Source organism: Leptinotarsa decemlineata, unplaced genomic scaffold (genome assembly GCF_025532065.1).
Source record: "Leptinotarsa decemlineata unplaced genomic scaffold, Ldec_3_MD MMD2_tig00003335_RagTag_RagTag, whole genome shotgun sequence".
NCBI lineage: Eukaryota > Metazoa > Arthropoda > Insecta > Coleoptera > Chrysomelidae > Leptinotarsa > Leptinotarsa decemlineata.
The window spans coordinates 1653625-1674738 of record NW_027412587.1 but is presented as its reverse complement, the minus strand read 5'-3'; the positions used below and the strand labels follow the sequence as shown (position 1 = coordinate 1674738).

Genomic DNA, 21114 nt, shown 5'->3' with positions numbered 1-21114 from the left:
GTTCATTATCAGGTAAAATTTGCTTACCCAAAACATTTGTTTGGTTCCTCACACTTCCAGTCAGAACAAATTTTCTGGTTTTATTTCTGTCAAATGCACCACAGTTTTTCAAATTTCTTTCTAAACGTCTAAAGATTTAAATGTTCGGAATACGAAGATTCGGGTATAGGTCACTGTACATATTTTTTGCCAAAAGAGAATTTCATTCATTTTGTCTTCAATGAGCCTTTTTCCTGAGAATAGTACAGCGAACGTGTCACGAGAGGCAGCACTATTAGTAGGGACAAACATAAACTATTCACATGTATAACAGTGTTATTTATGTAATATTAATTTATTATTCAAAAATATAAATCTGATATAAAACATTATTTTGTGCTAGTATAATGCCAACAAACCATTGCTGTTTTGCAAATTGTACGTCGGATAATCGATATCCGGAAGAAAACGTGTTTTTTATACCATTTATAAAACCTTATATTAATGAGGTTAGATGTAAGAAATGGATAGATGCTTCGAGAAGAGTAGATTTAACAGTGCAAAAAATAAATGAATATTCATATGTATGCTCTAAACATGAAATGAATAAAAAAATTTTCATAGTTAATTACCATTGATTAGAATGAGATATAACCTCAATCGTTTATTAAATTATATTCATTATATTTAATTGAATTTATTTCATTACCATCTATATTTGATTCATATTTCACTCGGAAATAATTCTGAAATTCATAATTATTTTAAATTTATTTTATTACAGTATTACAGAATCTACCGCTACTCTTTTACTAGAGTCTGTATACTACTAACCTGTCTATTAATTAACTTTTTTTCCAGTTACTTTTAAATTACGGTATGCAAGCCAACGTTTTAATGTTACGACATTTGCAAATTTCAGTTTTGCTCCAGGAACATCTTCTTGTGTTAAAAACATTCTTTTTTAATTGTACTTTATTTACCATATGTTTATATGAGTATAAGGCAGTGTTTGTCCCTACCGACCTACTAGCACTGCTAGTGAGTGATTTTTCGTACTTCAAAAGGTTCATTTGTAACTCACTTAACAGATATCAACAAATCATTCATTTTTTCTATCATAGAAACCAAGCAAAGCCTACGCGTTTAAAAATGGTAAATGAAGTGAGATGTTATTTAATTGCAGCAAATTACCAAAATCTAATATTTGGATTGAGAATTATAAAAATATTCCGTATAAAAAGTGATTCAGGAAAAATCATCCTTGAATCAAAGAGTACTGAAATTTTTATGAGTAATGTCTGAGGTACGTCAATAGTTGAATACGTTTTGAAGAAATCAAAACTATTTACAAAATAACTAACGACAGGACCGTAGTTAAACATTGTTATTTTAAATACAGTGACATACCACTGAATTGTGGTTTTATCGCTCTATGAATACCTATTTGTAATAAAAAAGACAGGTCCGTATTTAAAAAGAAAAGTTGATGGTGGCCGTGTTGACACGAAAACGAAACGTTTGATCAAACATATTTTTCAAATTGTTTTATAGTTTCTGAAAAAATAAGTCTATTCGTAAAAAAATTAAAACAGCATTGTCAGTTTTCCTGTATAACTCGAGAGGGCGAAAGTCCCTATGAATTTTCTTCGACCACTACACTGTTCCAACGATTGTTACCTTCTTTCCCATTCAATCGTCTTCACGTTACGGTTTAAATATACCCTTCAAAAGCCTAGAAGTTTTTAGGAGTTATCATCGACCACACATTGAATTTGCGATTTCAAGTCGATTACATAAGTAAAAAATTCAACAGCAGTTTCTATGCCTTGATACAACATATGAAAAAACTGAGCGAAGAAGACCTCTCAGAATATAACTACTATTTTAAATTATGTTCTTTTTCATAATGTGGTTTTATGGGAAGATGCAACAAACAACAATAAGGCTTTTGTTGTTTAGAAACGAATTAATCGTATTGTTTCGTTAATGTTTTGAGCTTATTTAAAAAAAAAAATATTTTTAACGTTTTATTTAGTTCGATGTTCTTTTAAATCGTGTTTTTTAGTTTTTTTAAACTATATTTATTTTTCATTTTTTAGTACATCAATTTCAGTATTTAAACGGATAGTCGAAGGATATCTTGCAAAAGGGTGTTTTTATAATATTAATATTTTGAATTAGTCAGTTTCATGATAGGTATTTCTTATTTAAATTTTTATGTGTGTGTATAATAACCTATAATTTGCTCTAATGTGTCTAACGATTATTCAGTTGTATTGTTAACAAAATGGACTAATTATGGTAACTGCAGAATAAGCCCTCTACAATAGAAGACAATTTGTTTCACGAAACCCCTAAGACATGGAGCCTCATAAGGCAAAGTCTTGGGTCCACTTCTTTTTATTATTTATGATAATGATCTGTTTCATTATCTTCTTCCTCAAAAGACTATTATGTTTGCTGATGACACAGCTCTAATTAGTAATGGTATATGTGAACTCCGACATCGAGAGGACAACAACAGATGCTAAAATATGGTTCAACTCAAATCATTTGAAATTAAATACAATCCCTGTTTATTTATATCAGTTTAACAAAAACGCAACACGTGTTTCGCTTTAGAATAGCTCCTTCAGGCGTGTCTAGACACGCCTACATACAAAATCACGCTGAATCATTCAGAACGCCTAGTCATCAATTGAAAATCACACAGAATGATTCACCGAACCTACTATGGCAAATTAATTCAACTGTCTTAAACAAATTTATTTGCCACAATATTTCAATAATCACAAACTAATTTATTTATTACAACACTTAGCAACTAACGCTTAATTTATTTCTACTTTTCGAATTTCTTGTTTAGCCGCTCGATTCACTTTCTAAACTGCCCTCTTGGGTCGGGAAGACGGGCTTATATCGGTAAAGGTCCCTTCGAGAATTCTGTAGGCGGTTCGGTATTTGTCTAGAATTTTACTGGCGGTTCCAAACTGCATTCTTTCGAGGTGAGGTCATGTGTTTGTTCGATGAGTCTGGTGGCGTATCAATTCCCTGGTCAGGGGCGGCTTCAGATTCGTTACACTACTTATTATTTTTGATATATGTGTATAGAATACATGTAAAAATATGAAACATACAAACGAAACCACGTATTTCTCTGAAAAGCTTCAAATCATCACCAAAAATCAGCTTTGTTGATTGTATCGAAGCGCATATGTCAGCTAAAAAAAGTAAGAATAACAGCGGCCCCAAATTAGATCCTTGGGAAACTCCCATTTAATGAGTTTGTGAAATTTCTTTCATAATGTTTAAACCTCCTAAACTCCGGTAAAATTATTACTCATTGATTAGGTATATGCGATATGATTATAAAAAGAAGAAACTAATTAGGTAGAATTTAGTCATTATGAACACGCCTAAGAAAGATATTGTATAGTGAATCACGTGTTTCGGTTTCGTAAACTGTTCAGTGAAAATCTCATAATGAAGTGTTACTTGAATACGTAATACATGATTACAAAAATAACTGTATCAAACTTTCATAGCCCCCCAAGCGTCACGTAATTTCCCATTCAGCCGGAGTAATATTCGGTATGGATTTTCCACGATTTCTCCTATTAACCTAGTTCCTTTTCCATTATCGCAGAAGCTGCGGTTTTGCATCCGAAAGAAAATGAAATGAAAAAATCCACCTTGCCAAATTGATTTATCCCAATTCACAATTAGACCGTTTCTCACTTAGTCCAGTTGCAGTTCCCGAGCAACGACAATAAAAAGTTTCCGCCGAATGCCTTTCTGACAAAGTCGCCTAACTTTTTTGTTCCTTTTTCCAGTTGAAACTGCAAGAAGCGTTGAGAAAACGGGAAAAATTCACGAAGGAGCACGAAGAGGTAAGTGGGTAATTTATTGGAGCAATAACGACGACGGATGGCAATTATTTCACGGCTTTTTCCCAAACAAATGATGATCCCCGATCTATTTGTATAAGGCCCGTGTTGCCATTGTAAAACCCTGTTAGATTCAATGGGGATTGTTATTTGTTTTGGGTTTTATGTTGCGGAAGATTGAAAGTTGGGGATAAATATTTGGATATCGATCTAGATATGTAGTCACACACAGATTATTCTACTACAAAAAATATTGAACTTTCCTTAGAATCTCGAAAACCCTGTTCACTTCAAAGAAATAATATGTCAAAAACATTTCAAAATACCCGTATGTGATGAAATTGAACGGCATGTTTCACTATAAAATAGTTTTGAAGTTTTGTTCGTTTTAATGTCATGTGTTTTTGTAGCTCCATATCTCCATATCAGCTTATTACTATATAATGTCGTTAAGTGATTTTCAGCCTATTTTTATCTATGAATTCAAATGGAACTAAAGTGCCACCGAAACAGGCAAAAAAAAATAACCAGGCATTTGGCACTGTTCGGCCAATAGTCCGGCCAATTCAGACATTCGAAGCTACCTAAATTCCCACCAAGCTGAAAATCAGTAAGATTGTTCAAAATATTATTAAAAATAAAATTTTTAGGTTCCCCATCTTTCCCCTGTATGGAAAAAAAAATATTCAAGGTCAAAGGTCAAAAAAATTAGTTTTTCGTGATTTTCAGCAAAACGGTAAGTTTAATCATAAAAATACTTAAGACAAAAATTGTAGATCATAAAATTATGTGCAAAAAATGTATCAATACTTTTTTTCTACGAACCACCGTTTTTGAGATATAACGATTCAAAAAGTTGTAAAAGTTGTAATAGTCATAATATACACACGCCACCTATGAGGTAGTGTACTTTGCGCGTTTTTTTAACGTGGTTTCCCCAGTAGGCCTATTCCACGGGTCAGTTGTGATCCTGTTTAATTTGAAACTATTTCAAAATAGTGGATATTAGCAGAGATTAAAAAGATGAAAGCAATTTAAGTTAAAAAAAAAGTAGTGAAATCCAATCGTCCGAGTCGTAACTTTCGAATTCTTCTTCTTGTTCTTCTTCTTGATCTTCTTGTTCTTGTTCTTGTTCTTCTTCATCTTCATCCTGAGTACATGTAAACTGCGTTAATAGCGATGTATCGCATGTCGCCTCGTTGGAATCAAACGGATCCTCCACTGTTGGTGATTCAATATTAGAACACGACCGGCCTTGACAACAGTCCGTCTTTTTTGCAACCACATTCAGCACTGCACCCCTTTTTGCAGTTGCAAAAATTGTGTTCCGCAGTTTTTCCGGCGCAGGTGGAAGTAAAGTTTGGACTGTTTCTAATGAATTTTTGACCAACTTCCAACCCCAGTCTGAAGGGTCTAGCTGATAACCAAGCCACACTTAAACTTGAATACCCGAAAAAGATGTTGATGAGCAGCCACGCACACAATTGAACAGGGGATATGTGTTGTTTCAAGGTTACAATGGCGTATAAATTAACGGACTGGGTTTCATTTTACCTGATATTCTTATAGTTATAACTTATGTATATTTCATTTTATATAAGTGTAAGTTACAATGACCCATAGAAAAATATTTTGACATATATTACAACTACAAAGATGTATATATGTGGCGTACTCATGCATATTACGACGATTAATACTTTTACAACTTTTTGAATCACCAACAGTGGAGGATTCGTTTGATTCCAACGAGGCGACATGCGATACATCGCTATTAACGCAGTTTACATGTACTCAGGATGAAGATGAAGAAGAACAAGAACAAGACGAACAAGAATAAGAAGATCAAGAAGAAGAACAAGAATAAGAAGATCAAGAAGAAGAACAAGAATAAGAAGATCAAGAAGAAGAACAAGAAGAAGAATTCGAAAGTTATGTCTCGGACGATTGGATTTCACAACTTTTTTTAACTCTAATTGCTTTCATCCTTTTAATCTCTGCTAATATCCATTATTTTGAAATAGTTTCAAATTAAACAGCATCACAAGTGACCCATGGAATAGGTCTACTGGGGAAACCACGTTAAAAAAACGCGCTAAGTACACTATCTCATAGGTGGCGTGTGTATATTATGACTATTACAACTTTTACAACTTTTTGAATCGTTATATCTCAAAAACGGTGGCTCGTAGGAAAAAAGTACCAATACATATTTTGTAGATGATTTTATGATCTACAATTTTTGTCTGAAGTGGTTTTATGATAAAACTTACCGTTTTGCTGAAAATCGCGAAAAACTCATTTTTTGACCTTTGACCTTGAATGAAAAAATTTCCATACAGGGGAAAGCTGAAGAACTTTCAAATTTCATTTTTAATTATATTTAAAACAATCTTACTGATTTTCAGCTTGCTGGGAATTTAGATAGCTTTACTCTTATTTTTTGGTATAGTTTGACCTGACTAAAACTCCTTTCCGGAGATTTTAGCCTCGAAGATGAGCCCTGGAATGGTCGACCTACAATAACCCAGGAAGAGGAGTTGAGAACCCTGGTGGAGACTGACCCATCACAAATGGTGCGTGGGCTGGCGGAAGAACTGGGCGACAGGTCCCATACGGTTTTTGAAAAAGTCGAAAATCTCGAAAAGTGGGTGCTCCACGATTTGAACGATCGACAGAAATTGTCATGTTTCGAAGTCTGTTTTTCTTTGCTTTTGCGCAACCAAAAAGATCCTTTTTTGTGATCGTATCGTCACGTGTAATGAAAAGCGGATTCTCTACGACAACAGGAGACGTTCAGAACAGTGGTTGGACACCGATGAGCCACAAATTACTCTCACATATGTCTTGTCAAGGTTGACAACTAACTGAATATACAGGGATGGGGCACTAAACTAACCTAATTCAAAGTATCCTATCATCTCTTTCTGTTCTGTTTTTCCGTCAACCAGCTGTCGCACCCCTACGAACGACAACCCTCAGAAGTCGAAACTTGTGCGAGCTAAGGATTAACGAGGTCTTACCTTTTAACGTGTGATTCCTAACACGGGTTGGACGATAGCAAGTGAAGATCGATCGTTCAGACTAGGGCTTGAACCACCGACCAACACGGCAGTCAATTTGAGTGAGTGAACAAAGCACCCACGCCGAACCGCTTTGCTACCGACCGACACTCACTTCAAAAAAATCAAAGTATTTTTTTGGCTCGCTTAAAGAAGCTATTTTATGATGAAACAAGTGTCGTAAGAATGTTCCACAATACGAAATGCACCATTGTTTCTTATGGAGTTGTAATTGTGTTTTAAGAACCGTTTTACTATAGGAAAGCATTTTTTATTTGAATTGATAATCTTCTCCAATTTTAAAATCATTCATTTCCCATTTTGTTTATAAAATGATAATTAGGATTATTGCAATAGTAATAATTTCATTATTTTTCTTTCAGATACTCAGAGACATCAAACAGGGTTTACTACAACTAGGAAAAGAAGGAATCAGAGGACCATTATCTGGAGGTAGGTACTAATTATTGAAATTTCGTGCTTCGACATGTTTCGACTCCAATAAGTATAAGATTTTTCAAAATTTATTCTGTGGACTTATAAATTTAATAGATATTCACATATTTTCCATTGCATTTTTTTGATAGTTTATCTTCAAAGATTTTCTCTGTGAATGCATCGGATGTAATCCAATACCCGTTTGTGAAGTACCTAATAATTTTCCGGCAAGAATTTTCAAAATATTAACATGTAGGTGTTGCTGATTTTTTATAGGATTTTCATTCTATAGTTTACAAAACCGCAGCACGTGTTTCTCTATACAATAGTATTCTGAACTTTTTTCTATGTCTAGATAACGTTTACTTCGAACTCACTTTGAGGTGCATTCCTTGAGAAAATTTAAGGAAACTCACGTTTCTATTGCAAGTGAAAGTCACATAAATATTCCAGTGCCCAATTATTGTTATAACAAACTTATTGACGAACACTGCGGAAAAAAGCCAAAGGAAATATTCATCAATGAAGAAAATAATAAAATAAATTAATTTTTTCGCAATCCAGATAACTGATTACCCTAGAATTACTCTTGTTCACAACTGCCAATATATTCATTATTGCAAAATCAATTTTCCTCGAATTACTTCATGGAATTTCCTTCACCTTGTATAAAATCGGCTCAATTTTGCAACCCTAGTGGTAATTTCTGGGTTTCTGGCATTTTTTCGCCTTGACTTTTAACAACACCAAGTTGCCAAGTCCTGGCAACACTGGTGAGAGCGTCCAGTTGCAATAATTATATCGTGACAGTACAGTGCTGCACTTCTTGATGAACGCTAGTTTCCACTCTCTTACGTCCAAATGCGTATCCTGTCAGGGAACGTGAAGGTTGTGAGAATACTCAAGTCTCTTCCTTTATTTGACAAGCTGTATCTACATTTTGGGGCTATTCTAGTATGCAAATCGATCGTATTACACTCGTGGGGAAGGTGACACGGCCGGACGCCTGTGATACCAGGGCCCAGGAGGGTCCGCGCGCGCCAATTCTATGTAAGTTTTGTGTTTCACAGATGCCTCAAGATATTTTTGTCGAAATGTCGATCTTGGCTTACAATACATCTCCGAAGACTTCGTCCTACGGTCTCTGCCTTTCATCTCCGCTCTCTGATGCGGCGTGAAGCGCTACCTTCAGATGATATTGTTGGTGAATGGATATTGTTGGTGAATGGACAAAAGAACACATAATTTTTACCAATTTTGCTTTCAGATGATACCTACATGTATGACGAAGACGCCAGAATGTTAGCTCCAGCCCCACATGACCGTCCTGCTCATTGGTATGATGAACCACCGTACGAAAGCGACCCGGAAGATTTCTTGATGGGATGTGCTTCCGATGGACCTACCGCTACTATCCAAAACGGCCGGGTTTGTTTCACGCTCAATTTACGCCAAGAACAAAGAGGGGAAGGGGTGATATCGTTGAGAAGCGCGGGGGACATATCACTGCCCAGAGAATCGCCCGCTGGAGGAGGAATAACTCCCAGGGGAACACCTAGGAGAGGACTCATATTGCCATCTCAAGCTGGATTTCCTCCAGCCATCATTCCACTTAGGTTTGTATATTTAGAAAATTTCAATGTATGCTTCATTGTCCCTACTATAAACATGTAATGTTCTACTATAAACATGTAACGTTTCTTGGAATATATAAATTTATTATTATTATTACAAGAAAACATATTAAGAAGGGTTATGAAATACAAGGGTGACATATTATTGAGGAACACTTTTACAATTTTTTTTCAATTATCTTGGTTGTAAGAAGTAAAATTACTTTGATCCAGGGTGTTGAGTTGCAATAAAACCTGCCAAAAAATCTAATAAGCTAGCACTCATCAAATTAGTGAGAGGGAAAAAATATATTATTTAATCATAACAAAGGTACTTAAGGTATCTTACTATACATTTTTCAAATCAATGAAAAATTCTGATTTTTAAGGTATCCACATGGATTAATCATTTTCTAATTTGGCCCCACGTTGGGCGCCAAACCAAATTGTAATAGCTCAGTAAGCAAATGAGGTTTCGTTAAATTTTTCACAATTTATTCCAAATGACAGCAAATAAAGAATATTCATGATAAATGAATGGTATACATCATATTTTTGTAAAGTACTCTTTGATTATCACAAATAATTGTGAAAGGCTACACGGGTTAATTATATATTGGTTTACTGTAATGATAACTCTTTTCGGTTAATACTTTGAATAACTAAAAAAAAAGTATTAGAGAAGAATGTATTTTAACGTTCTAGATACCTCTAGCGGTTTCGGTACTCATCTATTCTTTTCGTGGCGATTCGTCGATCGCATTCCTTTCGCGGTGAGTCATATGTTTGGTGTCTGAGATAACGGTCAGGGCCGGCTTCAGATTCATTACATTATATTATTTAACCTTAACCAAGTCAGTATTAGTGCTGCATAGTTGAAAATCGTCCCAAGAATAGTCAAAAAACATTTCATTTTCTGAAATTTTTAATTACTCATTAATGTAATAAATACATTGTCATCGCAATTCTTCAAAAAACTATCCCCAAGTAAATAAAAGAAAGTAAAGCACTACATTATAGACAGTTCATGTTTGAATTTATATTTGAGTAAAATGTTCATTGCAAAGCTACACAATATTTCTACATTCGGCATTTTAATTTTAGGTCATCAAGAGATAGAGAAAGTGGTGATTACGCCGGATCAGACGTACAAAGCATTAGCTCAAGATTATCGACTCTATCAGTGGACACTAGTCGATCAGAACATCACGAATTAGGTCAAATAATTTCTCCACAATATTATACTCAATTGGAGGGTAAAATAAGACATTTCCGAAAGATCAGTGGATACTCCAGAAGCGAAGATGGAATGTCTCCAAGTCAAAGTTCGGATTATGAAGACCAAGAAGATTACAGTAATTGCAGTCAACAGATAGCAACCGTACATGTGGTAAGCACAAAATGCATTTTTCAACTTCGAGTTCATTGAAAAATGGTGTTCCCTTGGTGATTTTTCCCTGCAATAAGATTCAGTGGGAAAACAAAGACAAGATCTGAACAAGGTTTCTATAGTATATATTAGATGTACTAAAAACGGTTTCATTCCACGAAATCAGTTTGCATTAACAAAGAGGTTTGACTACTAAAATGAGCATTTCACATAGATACATTTAATAACGAAGACGGTTTTTGAACATTGTCTTATAATGTACAAAGCTAGTTTCTATTGCAATTTCAATCAACCAGCAACACTGTTACCTATAATAACCATATTTGATTATATGTGTGAATGTACTTGTTCCTTTGGGAAAGAAAGTTTTTGGCTTTCTACTACTCCATCTTGATACAAAAAGAAGGATGAGGGAATCTTCCAAAGAAAGGAAGGAAGTAACTCTGTACATGGATGTGTAGATCATGCAAAGAAGTAACTTTCAGACACAAACTGAAAGAAAGTCCTCTTGAAACAGCTACTTTCATATAAACATTGAATTATACCAAAGAAAAAAATTCTTTCAAAACAAATACTTCTATATGAACACTGAATTATACAGAAGATACTTTTCTCTACTCAGTTTGTATTTCAAACATTCGTTGTGGAATAAAATTCAGATATAATTCACATGAGTTCTACTTTAAATGAATGGTAACAAATTGCATTTACATAGAACACTGCCATCCTCACTGGTATATACCGATGTTTCGCCTTAAGACACTTGCCCTAAGGCTCTTCAGTACCAAATTTCTATAATGTTATCCAATCCTCACTGTTATCCTCACTGTCATGTTGTTATCCTCACTGGTATACACCGATGTTTTGCCTTAAGACACTTGCCCTAAGGCTCTTCAGTACCAAATTGGATAACATTATAGAAATTTGGTACTGAAGAGCCTTAGGACAAGTGTCTTAAGACGAAACATCGGTGTATACCAGTGACGATGGCAGTGTTCTATGTAAGTGCAATTTGTTACCATTCATTTAAAGTAGAACTCATGTGAATGATATCTGAATTTTATTCCACAACGAATGTTTGAAATACAAACTGAGTAGAGAAAAGTATCTTCTGTATAATTCAGTTTTCATATAGAAGTATTTGTTTCGAAAGAATTTTTTCTTTCGTATAATTCAATGATTATATGAAAGTAGCTGTTTCAAGAGGACTTTCTTTCAGTTTGTGTCTGAAAGTTACTTCTTTGCATGATCTACACATCCATGTACAGAGTTACTTCCTTCCTTTCTTTGGAAGATTCCCTCATCCTTCTTTTTGTATCAAGATGGAGTAGTAGAAAGCCAAAAACTTTCTTTCCCAAAAATTAATCACTCCTAAAAAATATAACCCCTTCAATTCATACTTGTTCCTCTTGCTGTAGCACGTGTATTTTTTAATATCTGTTTTGAGTTTTAAGTTTTCCGCCCTAGCATTTAGGATGATTTTGATGGGTTTTTGTGTTATGATACAAATCTTTACTATAAGTGTAGCTTTGTTTTTTGAGACAATAAATGCATCCATCTCTTTACCATAAATTTTATATGATTTGCAAAATCACATTTTTTGTTCGAATTGAAGAACCGTCTAGTCAGTTAATCATTGAATCAAACCAACGTCATTTCTATAACTTGAGTAGGAAATTAATTGAAGCAAAATCAAACTTTATGTTACTATAGCATAGCCCCCAAAAGCATTCAATTCATAATCAAATATCAGATAAAAATGTTTCGATAGTTCATAGATCTCATCAGTGGTATAAGGCGGGATCATGAATATAACTTTTGAACTCATCTGTTCTTATGGGGTAGTAAGACCCTAATAGATGATGTCTTCGCAAGAGTAGTCTTGTCATGCCTAGATCAAAATCTAACTTATTTCAGTCGAGCGATGGTCGTTCAGCCGGTGTTTCTGGGTTAGTTGGTAAGGTACGTGGACTGAGAGAAGATGTCCAAAGAAAAATTTCAAGGCTGAAAAATGATACTGCCGAACTCCAAAGAATGGCGGATCAATCCTTCCAATGCTCAGCAAGTTCTGTTGAAAGTTTACCAAGCGGATCTGGTTCGAGTAAGTTTTGTTATTATTCATCATATTCCAAAGTATTGTTTGAGGTACTCATACTATATGGAGTTTTAAATCTACGTGGACTGTTGAAAAAATAAGGCGAATGTTCAAATTTTGTGAGCTATATACGCTCGATTAGCGATTTTTTTTATTTTTTATATTGGTGAGAGGCATAAAAGTTAGAAGGGTTTGCGTGTTTGGCGATTTTCTGCTATCGAAAAAATGGATCAAATAATATGCATCAAATTTTGTGTGACAAATGGAGTTAAGTGCTCAAAACACTGAAAATGTTGACACTGGCATACGGTGATTGTACTCTGAGTCATAACAATGTTTAAAAGTGGTACAAGCTCTTCACAGAGAAGGTCGAAAATGTTGTTATGGACAATCATTGAATCACTATTACCTAAAGAAGTTGCTGAGGATGTCGGCAGATCGGTTAATTGATGCCATGCAAGCGTGTGGCAGCGAAATTCGTTCCAAAATTACTGTATTTTCGCAAAAAAAATCGTCGCATAACCATCGTTGAATCACGTCAACTGCGATCACGAATCATGGGTATATGGTTATGACATCGAAACCAAAGTCCAATCGTCCCAATGGAGAGCCAAGACCAAAAAAAATAACGTCAAGTTTGATCAAATGTCAATGTTTTGTTCACTGTTTTCGCCGATTACCGTGACGCAGTCCATCAGGAGTTCTTGCCACATGGTCAATAAGAAGTATTATCTTCAGTTCCGTTTCCGATATGGTGGTGTACGGACGTGCTGATAACGACCGTCCACAAAGAAGATACGTGGACGCCATTGTTGGAGACGCAATTCAGTTCGTGTTGTGAATGTCCGGCGTTTTATAATGTTTTTTCAAAAACTACATCTAATGATTTGATCTCCACAAAGTTTTTGAAATTACTATGTATCTTCATCAAGTACCTAACGGCCGAATCAATCAGAAAATTAAAGGAAGCTACGACTAGTTTCTTGGCCTTGTGGTACTTCAAGTTAATTAAACTTTGTGAAGATCAAATCGCTTGGCATGCAACCACAAGTTTCCGAATCTAAACGATACGGAAATTTTGCGCTATGCAAGGAAGGGTTACAAACTCAATTATTTAGAATCCTTGGAAATTCACAAGCATAAACATTGCGGGGGCAACCTGTTAAATGATCAAATCGATTTAGTTTATTCGCCGGTTTTTAAATTGGCACATCCGCATTGTAAACTGTAAATTCAGGTATTCAATCAAGCCAAGTACCTCTATTAGTACCTACAGGGGTGGTATATAATGGCTAATGTAATGAACCATTTTTAGTTTATTTTATAAGTTTGAAAATGTCCGTATAGGACGAAACTGCAGTAACGTTAGTTACAAATAAAAGTGGTAAAAAACATAAAAAGTATAATTTCTCTTTTCTTCTGTATTGTATATGTTTGCCGTTGGAAGACGTTCCTTGAAAATATATTAAGAAGTATCAAAAATGGAGTGCAGTACTGCAACAGCAAGACTTCTGTAGTCCCACGAGTAGACGTGGCTTACTGCGCCTGAATGGCAGCAAAAGCCAATATTAGAGAGAGGGAAAGAGAGAGAGAGAGAGAGAGAGAGTATTATCTTGAAGTTATGAACCGCTTGCGAGAAGCAATTTGAGAAAAACTTCCTGTATTGTGGAAAAACAATTTATGACTTTTGCATCAATGTAAATGCACCTGCTCACTCGTCATTGCTTGTTCGTATTTTTTTGGTCACAAACAACATCGTAATCATGCCTCAGCCACCGTATCCACCAAATTTGGCCCCCTGCGACTTCTCCTTTTCCCAAGATTGAAGAGATCCATAAAAGCACGGCGTCTTGCCATGACTGAAAGGATAAAAACCGAATCGCTTAGGGAGCTCAAGGACATACCAAAAAGTGCATATCATAACTGCTTTGAGAATTGGAAAAAACGCTGGCACAAATGTATTATATCTGAAGGGGACTACTTTGGAGGGAACAAAATAGAAATTTATGAATAAATATTTTTTGATAAAAATGAAAATTCACCTTATTATTTGAACAGACACAATATAAATAAATCATTCATTTATCAAGGAATTTAAACTATTGAAAATATGAAGGCCTCTAATATGCATTTGATACACAAAACTTTCTTCTCTGTCCACTGTGTGATATAGTGATGAACTACAGGTGGACATTCCAAAATAACTTTTTTACATTTTCATTATCTAATTTGTGTATCATTCTGTAAAGTTATATTTCAATATCCACCAAAGTTTATTGTTGTAAGGACCAAATAAAAGAGTGACTTTGAAGTTTTCTTTAAAAAAAATTGGCTTGTTGTTGAATCCTTGCTTTTAAAAGAACATTGAACTCGCACCCGTACGTTATTCAATGTTATATGTTTTTAGCTCGATATTTATTTTTTAATAATTTTTAACTTAATTGAAATAATTTATTTTACAGGCACTCAAGCATTAGTTAGGGCTGGCAGTAACCATAGCTCCATTTCCACTGAGGAACCAGATCCAAGTCCGACAGATCAAATTGTGGGAAGGGCCAGAGCTTTAGTAGATCAAACTCCGAGTCCGTATGATATGGAAGCATTAAAATTCAAGGTTAGCAAAAATATTTTCATTAAAATTTTGTATAAATCTGATTTGAGTTTTCATTAAGAAGTCGTGTTTAACATATTGCGACAAATTAATACTGGTGAAATGTGACTTTCAATGGCAGTTTTTTTTTCATTGAGTCTTAATTTTTCATAATTTTTTATTTTTATCATAAAATTTGACCATCAGATACAGTTTTCATATATCTAGTTTGAAAACAGGAGTTTTCCTTTGAAAGTCTCCAATTTGACCCACTCTGTACAAGACTATTTAAAAAAAAATAAAATATGCTTACTTGCTTACATTATTTTCCCAAAATTCATCCATTGTTTTCTTTCTAGGCTGGTGATATAATAGATATAGTTTCAATGAATGCTAGTGGACAATGGAGAGGAATATGCAGAGGCAAAAAGGGAACCTTCAAATTTATCAACGTTGAACTTCTGTCGGAGAGATCCGTTAAACCAAAAAGAGAAATCAAATGGCATCGAAATATAAAAGGAAAGCCGGCATCTGTGGAAGACTTGTTGCAAAAAATGAGTTTGCATGAGTACATTTCTGTATTTATCTTAAACGGTTACGAAGATTTAGAGCTCTTCAAAGAGATAGAGCCATCTGATTTGGATTATCTAGGAATAGTCAATACAGAGCATCGATCGAAACTTCTCACTGCCGTACAACTTCTTCACGAATTAGACTGTAAGTAGTTTCATGACACAGTGTGTTCTCATGAAATGGACAGATTTTCATAGTTTCCAATTCTTTGAAACACAAAAAGGATATTATCTACAAGTTTCCTAATTTTCAGCTCGATAAACAATAAGGATAAGGGAACAATGGTATATCTGTTTATTTCCCGTTATCCAGTGGTCAACAGTGGCTTTTTATATGACTCTTTCTCAAATATGTTCTTTTAGCAGGTAGTGAAGGAGAAATCGCAGGCTCAAGTAGTGAGTGTGATGAACATCGAGGCTTAACGAGAGACACAGGTGGTTCTCCTTTCGGCAGGAGACAGTTTCCCAGAGATTCTGGATGCTATGACGCATCAGTAAAGAGCAATCGTCAAAACCAACACACCTCTCCGCAAGGTGAATCAGATACAAGCGATAGTGCTGGCTTTAGTGACACCAAAAATAATCTAGATTCTGTAGTAGAACAATGTAATAATGAAATCCTCGCTAGGGTCAAACAAGCGCAGGTAAACTCTATCAACCTGAAAGAAGAACTGTCTTACCAACCAAATATCTCCAACTCTGCTAGCATTGAGCTTCAGCTGTTACAGAAAAAACCGAAAGATTCCTATGTAAGTGTCCACGGACAAACTACTTTAGTAGACCCATGTCGTAAAAATAATCTAAATCGGGCCAGTGGCCGAAAGAATTTTGAAGAAACATGTGAAGGGGACCAAAAGCTGACATCGGAAAAATATGTTGTAGGTGGAGCCAGCGATTTAGGTTTGGAAACAGGAAATGTGAATGTGCTCGGAAGAAGTTGTCTAAGTGAGAAATCCAGTGATTCTGGAGTTAGCAGTAGTTCCTTGTCTTCTGCGAATACTAAAGAAATACGTCCCGTCCTGACTCAACATTTGATAGATAACCCCGCCCATGGTAACTTTAAGAAAAAAAATCCGCCTACATAACCTTTTTTATGAGTATTCTGCTGTTGCTGGAGGAGTAAATCAGACCAAAATTCAACTCAAGAAAATCTGACAGTCGATTCTGCCAGCCTAAAGTAATTCGATTTCATTTTACATTGTTTTCTCTTCAACCCTAAGAACATTATACTGTGTGAACCATTAGAACGGCTTAGATGATGATAGATTTGACTGAGGCAAAAAACATTGGCTCACATTTTCATATAGAGATTCTCAAGGCCTTGAATATTTTTCTCCACACTCCCCCTGTAGGATACATGTAGGTATGTGATTTGTCTGTACAATTTCAATTTTTTTTTCAAGAAAAAATATTAAATTCGATTTTATTTTATTTTAATAGCACACACTGAAACATGCTAACAGAATATCTTTTCGTTTTCTAACCGTGTGTTTTCTGTTGGCTGATTATATTTCAAACATTCAACAATTTTTTCAAATTACATTCCTATTACTTTTCTTCCATTGATTTTGTTCATTGATTCTTTCTGCATCTCATATTTCTAATTCCGGTATCATCTCCTAAGAATATATGCTATTGCTTAACTTTTTCTCCACTTAAATTATGGAACCCAGGTATATATTGTGAATGTAATTCTTTTTGCTTTTTATTTTTTTTTCTACTAGTCTTCATAACTCTTCGCTGGAGATGGTGGTATTTTTTCAAGAAAAAAAATGATAGTAGAGATTGAATTCAGTGTTTTCTAACTTTTAGCATCATATTTTTGTCACACTTCTAATAAGTCAAGTCCCCAAAACTCTCGAGATTATTCTGTCTAAAGAAATAAACAATAATCAGTGGAAAAAAGCTAAAAATTTATAAGTTTCAGCTTGCTTCCTCTCAGCATATTCATAATCAAGATTATGTCCTTTGTAAAGGTAGAGCATCTGTCTGACTACCGATAATGACAACCAAATATTTCTAGGTTAACTAGATATTCCAAGTTATGTACAGGTATTCTACTTTTCATATTCAAAAATCTGTACTTAGAGATTAATTCTAGATATTTCAGAAAATATATTTGAACTAAAAGGATCCCTAAAAGTACTAGACTATTTGGAAAGTGTTCATTTTGTGGTAAACGTTTTTGAAAATGTTATTAAGACTCAGTACCAATAAACTAAAGAGCTTGCTGAGCTCCTAATTTGAAAAAATATCAATAGTAGTAATGTTTATTGATTCAATGTACATTATAACGAATTCAGAGAAATCTTTAAGAAAAACTGGGGCTATGGGAGAATGTAAACACTCAATGCCACTGTATATTAATTAAAAACAGACTATCTCTGGCAATTTCCAATAATGAGTGGTTCATTAGAAAAAGTATTATTAATTTGTCTGGTCTAAGAAAAATAAGGAAATTGATTATCAGTTGCAAAATACACAAGTGCTGAATTGACGCTGTTTTTTTTAATTTCTATACCATTTTCAATCGATATAACAATTCATTTCAGTTCAATCTAAAAATGTAAATAATAATGGATTATACTTGATTTGTTAACAACTATTTGTTTGAAAAATCAATTTCCCATGCCGAAAATCTAAGAAACTGAGAATTTTTTTTCAGAATGGGAGTAAAAACATTGGCATTTTCAATGTTATTTTGTGCCAATTCTCAGCGCACTGCCAATGAAACATGCATTCATGTGGTTTAAGAATTTTTTATATGTTCAGGCAAGAAAGATTAACAAAGTATGATGATTCGCATAAAAAAAATAAGTCACATTGCTGTGCTACTCTGTCATCACTGTTTAACTAAATATTCGGTTAGAATAGAATTTTTCAATATCATAATACTGTTAATCTGTCCTGTGGATGAATACCTTACTTCTATATCATACTACTTCTCACTTGACTACTAAGCTGAGATATATCTACATCATGGACTGTTTATAGGAAAGCAATTTTTTATCAACTTAAAATCAAATACTTAAATGTTAATAAACGTGATAGCAAATGAGATTTCTAATTTTGTTTGTCTCATATTAGAACTTATATGTACATAAAAATGAAGAAAATATGTATATTCTGTATATAATCTATATCAGTAAAATGCAACTAGTCCATTTTCTTTTGTAAATAAGAAGCTTCTAAAGGTAGTTGCAAGTTTTTTCTTTATTTTTACTATTGACTGAGTTATGTGTATTTCTTCATACGCATATCATCTGTTGTACATGTTACTATTTGTAATTAGAAAGTGTTATATGTCAGTCAATAATTAGGTAAATTTATTAAATAAAACCAATAAGAAATGATGTGACTTTTCTTTTCCCAATCTTCTAAGGCACTAACAAAATATTCATCAATTCAGAATGTATGTATTCTTATGCCATGAACATAATTTCACAAAACACACACAGATGTTTTTGCACAAATCTATTAATTAAATCAATAATTATGAAATATATATTTACTGAATAATAAATTGATGAAAGAAACTGCTAAATACTCTCAGAACCACGCATCTGTTTATTCAATATATGAATCAAGAACGGTCAAGTTTCTAGAAGAGTTTATGAATGCCAGAGTCCTTCCCAGCTTCAAGAAAGTTGATATATATGATATTGAAAACTATAAAACTCCATCAATAATTCCTATTCCAAGAAAAAGTTCTTGAATTAATTCGAAAAATAGACTATTTATATTTCTCAAATAATTTTTGGAAAAGAAATTTTTTGGCTTTCCGTCAAAAAAATGTGGGAATCTTCCAAATAAAGGAAGGAGGCAATCAACTTCAAAGGTGTGTAGATCATGCAAAGAAGTAACTTTCAGACACAAACTGGAAGAAAAAGCCATCCTGAAATAGCTACTCTCATATAAACATTGAATTACGCAAAAGAAAAATTCTTTCGAAACAAATACTTTTATATGAACACTGAACTATACAAAAAACAATTTTCTCTACTTAGTTTGTATTCCAAACATTCGTTATGATATCTGATTCAGTTCCACGAATACAATGATTCACAAGTGTCACCAATTTCACCAAAATCGCTTGAGAGTGGAGATGCATACATCCTCTTTTATGAAAAGGAGGAAACGAGTTCGCACCTTTGAGCGTTTTGTAAAGTTATTTTAATGTTATGTATTATCTAATTAAATGTTTAATTATTATTAACTACAAGAATACAGAGTATTCATATGAAAGTCGGAGGGTCGGTAGCCAAGCGGTTCGGCGTGGGTGCTTTGTTCACTAACTCGCATTAACTGCCGTGTTGGTCAAGCCCTAGTCTGAACGATCGATTTTCACGTGCTATCGTCCAACCCGTGTTAGGAATCACACGTTAAAAGGTAAGACCTCGTTAACCCTTAGCTCGCACAAGTTTCGACTTCTGAGGGTTGTCGTTCGTAGGGGTGCGACAGCTGGTTAACGGAAAAACAGATTTTAAACAGATTTTCAAGTATTTGTTTAGAAAAAAAATTCTTTCGTATAATTCAATGTTACTTTTTTGCAATATCTACACATCTGTGTGTAGAAGAGTATAGTAAAGTTACTTCTTTTGTGATTGATTGCTTCCTGCCTTTCTGTGGAAAATTCCTACATTTTTTTGTATCAAGATGGAGTAGTAGAAAGCCAAAAACTTTCTTTTCCACTCACTTCTTAAAATATAACCCTTTGAATTCTCAAATAACTTATATGGTTTAATCAGTACGGGTTGATGAAGTCGTCTCCAACTTTACAAACTCTAAAAATATTGGTAACTGGTTTCGATAAAAGAAAAACATACAACTGTATGTGTGTGAATTGAGTAGATAAAGCATTTGACTGTGTGTCGTATTCCATTTTAGTTAGAAAATTAGAAAAATGTGAATATAAGGGATTGCCATAACTCTCTCTTATTTATATCTCACTAGATTTGAACAATGAATTAGAATATGAAATAAATGAATTTGGGGTACCTCAAGGTTCGTTACTGGGCCTTCTCTTATTGATACATCCAACCAGTTATTGGGTGTTTGTACATCAGTTCATATACACTAACTTGGCCAAAAAATTTTGAAATACCCTACTTTTGTTAAGAAAACTAAAATACAATCTCAGTTTACATGCTTCGTCAACAGCATATTATGTATTTTTTAAATTCTGTTTTCATATTGAACAGTTGTTATCTGCTCATTCTGAAGTATTCCTGATGCAGAAAAAGGCAATTGGATTATCTCTGGCGTGGTATTATGAATCTACTTTGTTTTACATACATCGAAGACGGAAAAACCCCCTACCCCTCTTGACTTTTGAACAGGAAAAGATATCAAGGTCGGATCAAATTTACGTAAAAATCACTTTTAGTACTTTTAATAAGTGAGACAATAGTGTTTCATCTGCCATCGCGGAGAGGGCATCACCAACTTTTTTTTCAAATAAAAGGGGGCTCTTGTTACTCGTTTG

At 34.1% G+C, this 21114-nt stretch overlaps 1 protein-coding gene across 6 annotated transcripts in view; it reads left to right on the top strand.

Moving 5' to 3' along the window:
* The window catches only part of LOC111507432 (uncharacterized), a 544290-nt gene extending 525310 nt beyond the window's left edge, over nt 1–18980 (top strand). For 4 of the 6 annotated variants that reach the window (XM_074177938.1, XM_074177937.1, XM_074177939.1 and 1 more), the window contains 8 exons: nt 3816–3872; nt 7315–7384; nt 8637–8985; nt 10087–10372; nt 12290–12473; nt 14930–15081; nt 15417–15774; nt 15993–18980. In XM_074177938.1, coding sequence (XP_074034039.1) covers nt 3816–3872; nt 7315–7384; nt 8637–8985; nt 10087–10372; nt 12290–12473; nt 14930–15081; nt 15417–15774; nt 15993–16714 — 2178 coding nt within the window. In that variant the 3' untranslated portion in view covers nt 16715–18980. The remainder of the gene's footprint in view (nt 1–3815; nt 3873–7314; nt 7385–8636; nt 8986–10086; nt 10373–12289; nt 12474–14929; nt 15082–15416; nt 15775–15992) is intronic. The other 2 variants (XM_074177942.1, XM_074177940.1) reach the window with 2 other exon arrangements.
* Nucleotides 18981–21114: the final 2134 nt, after the last annotated feature.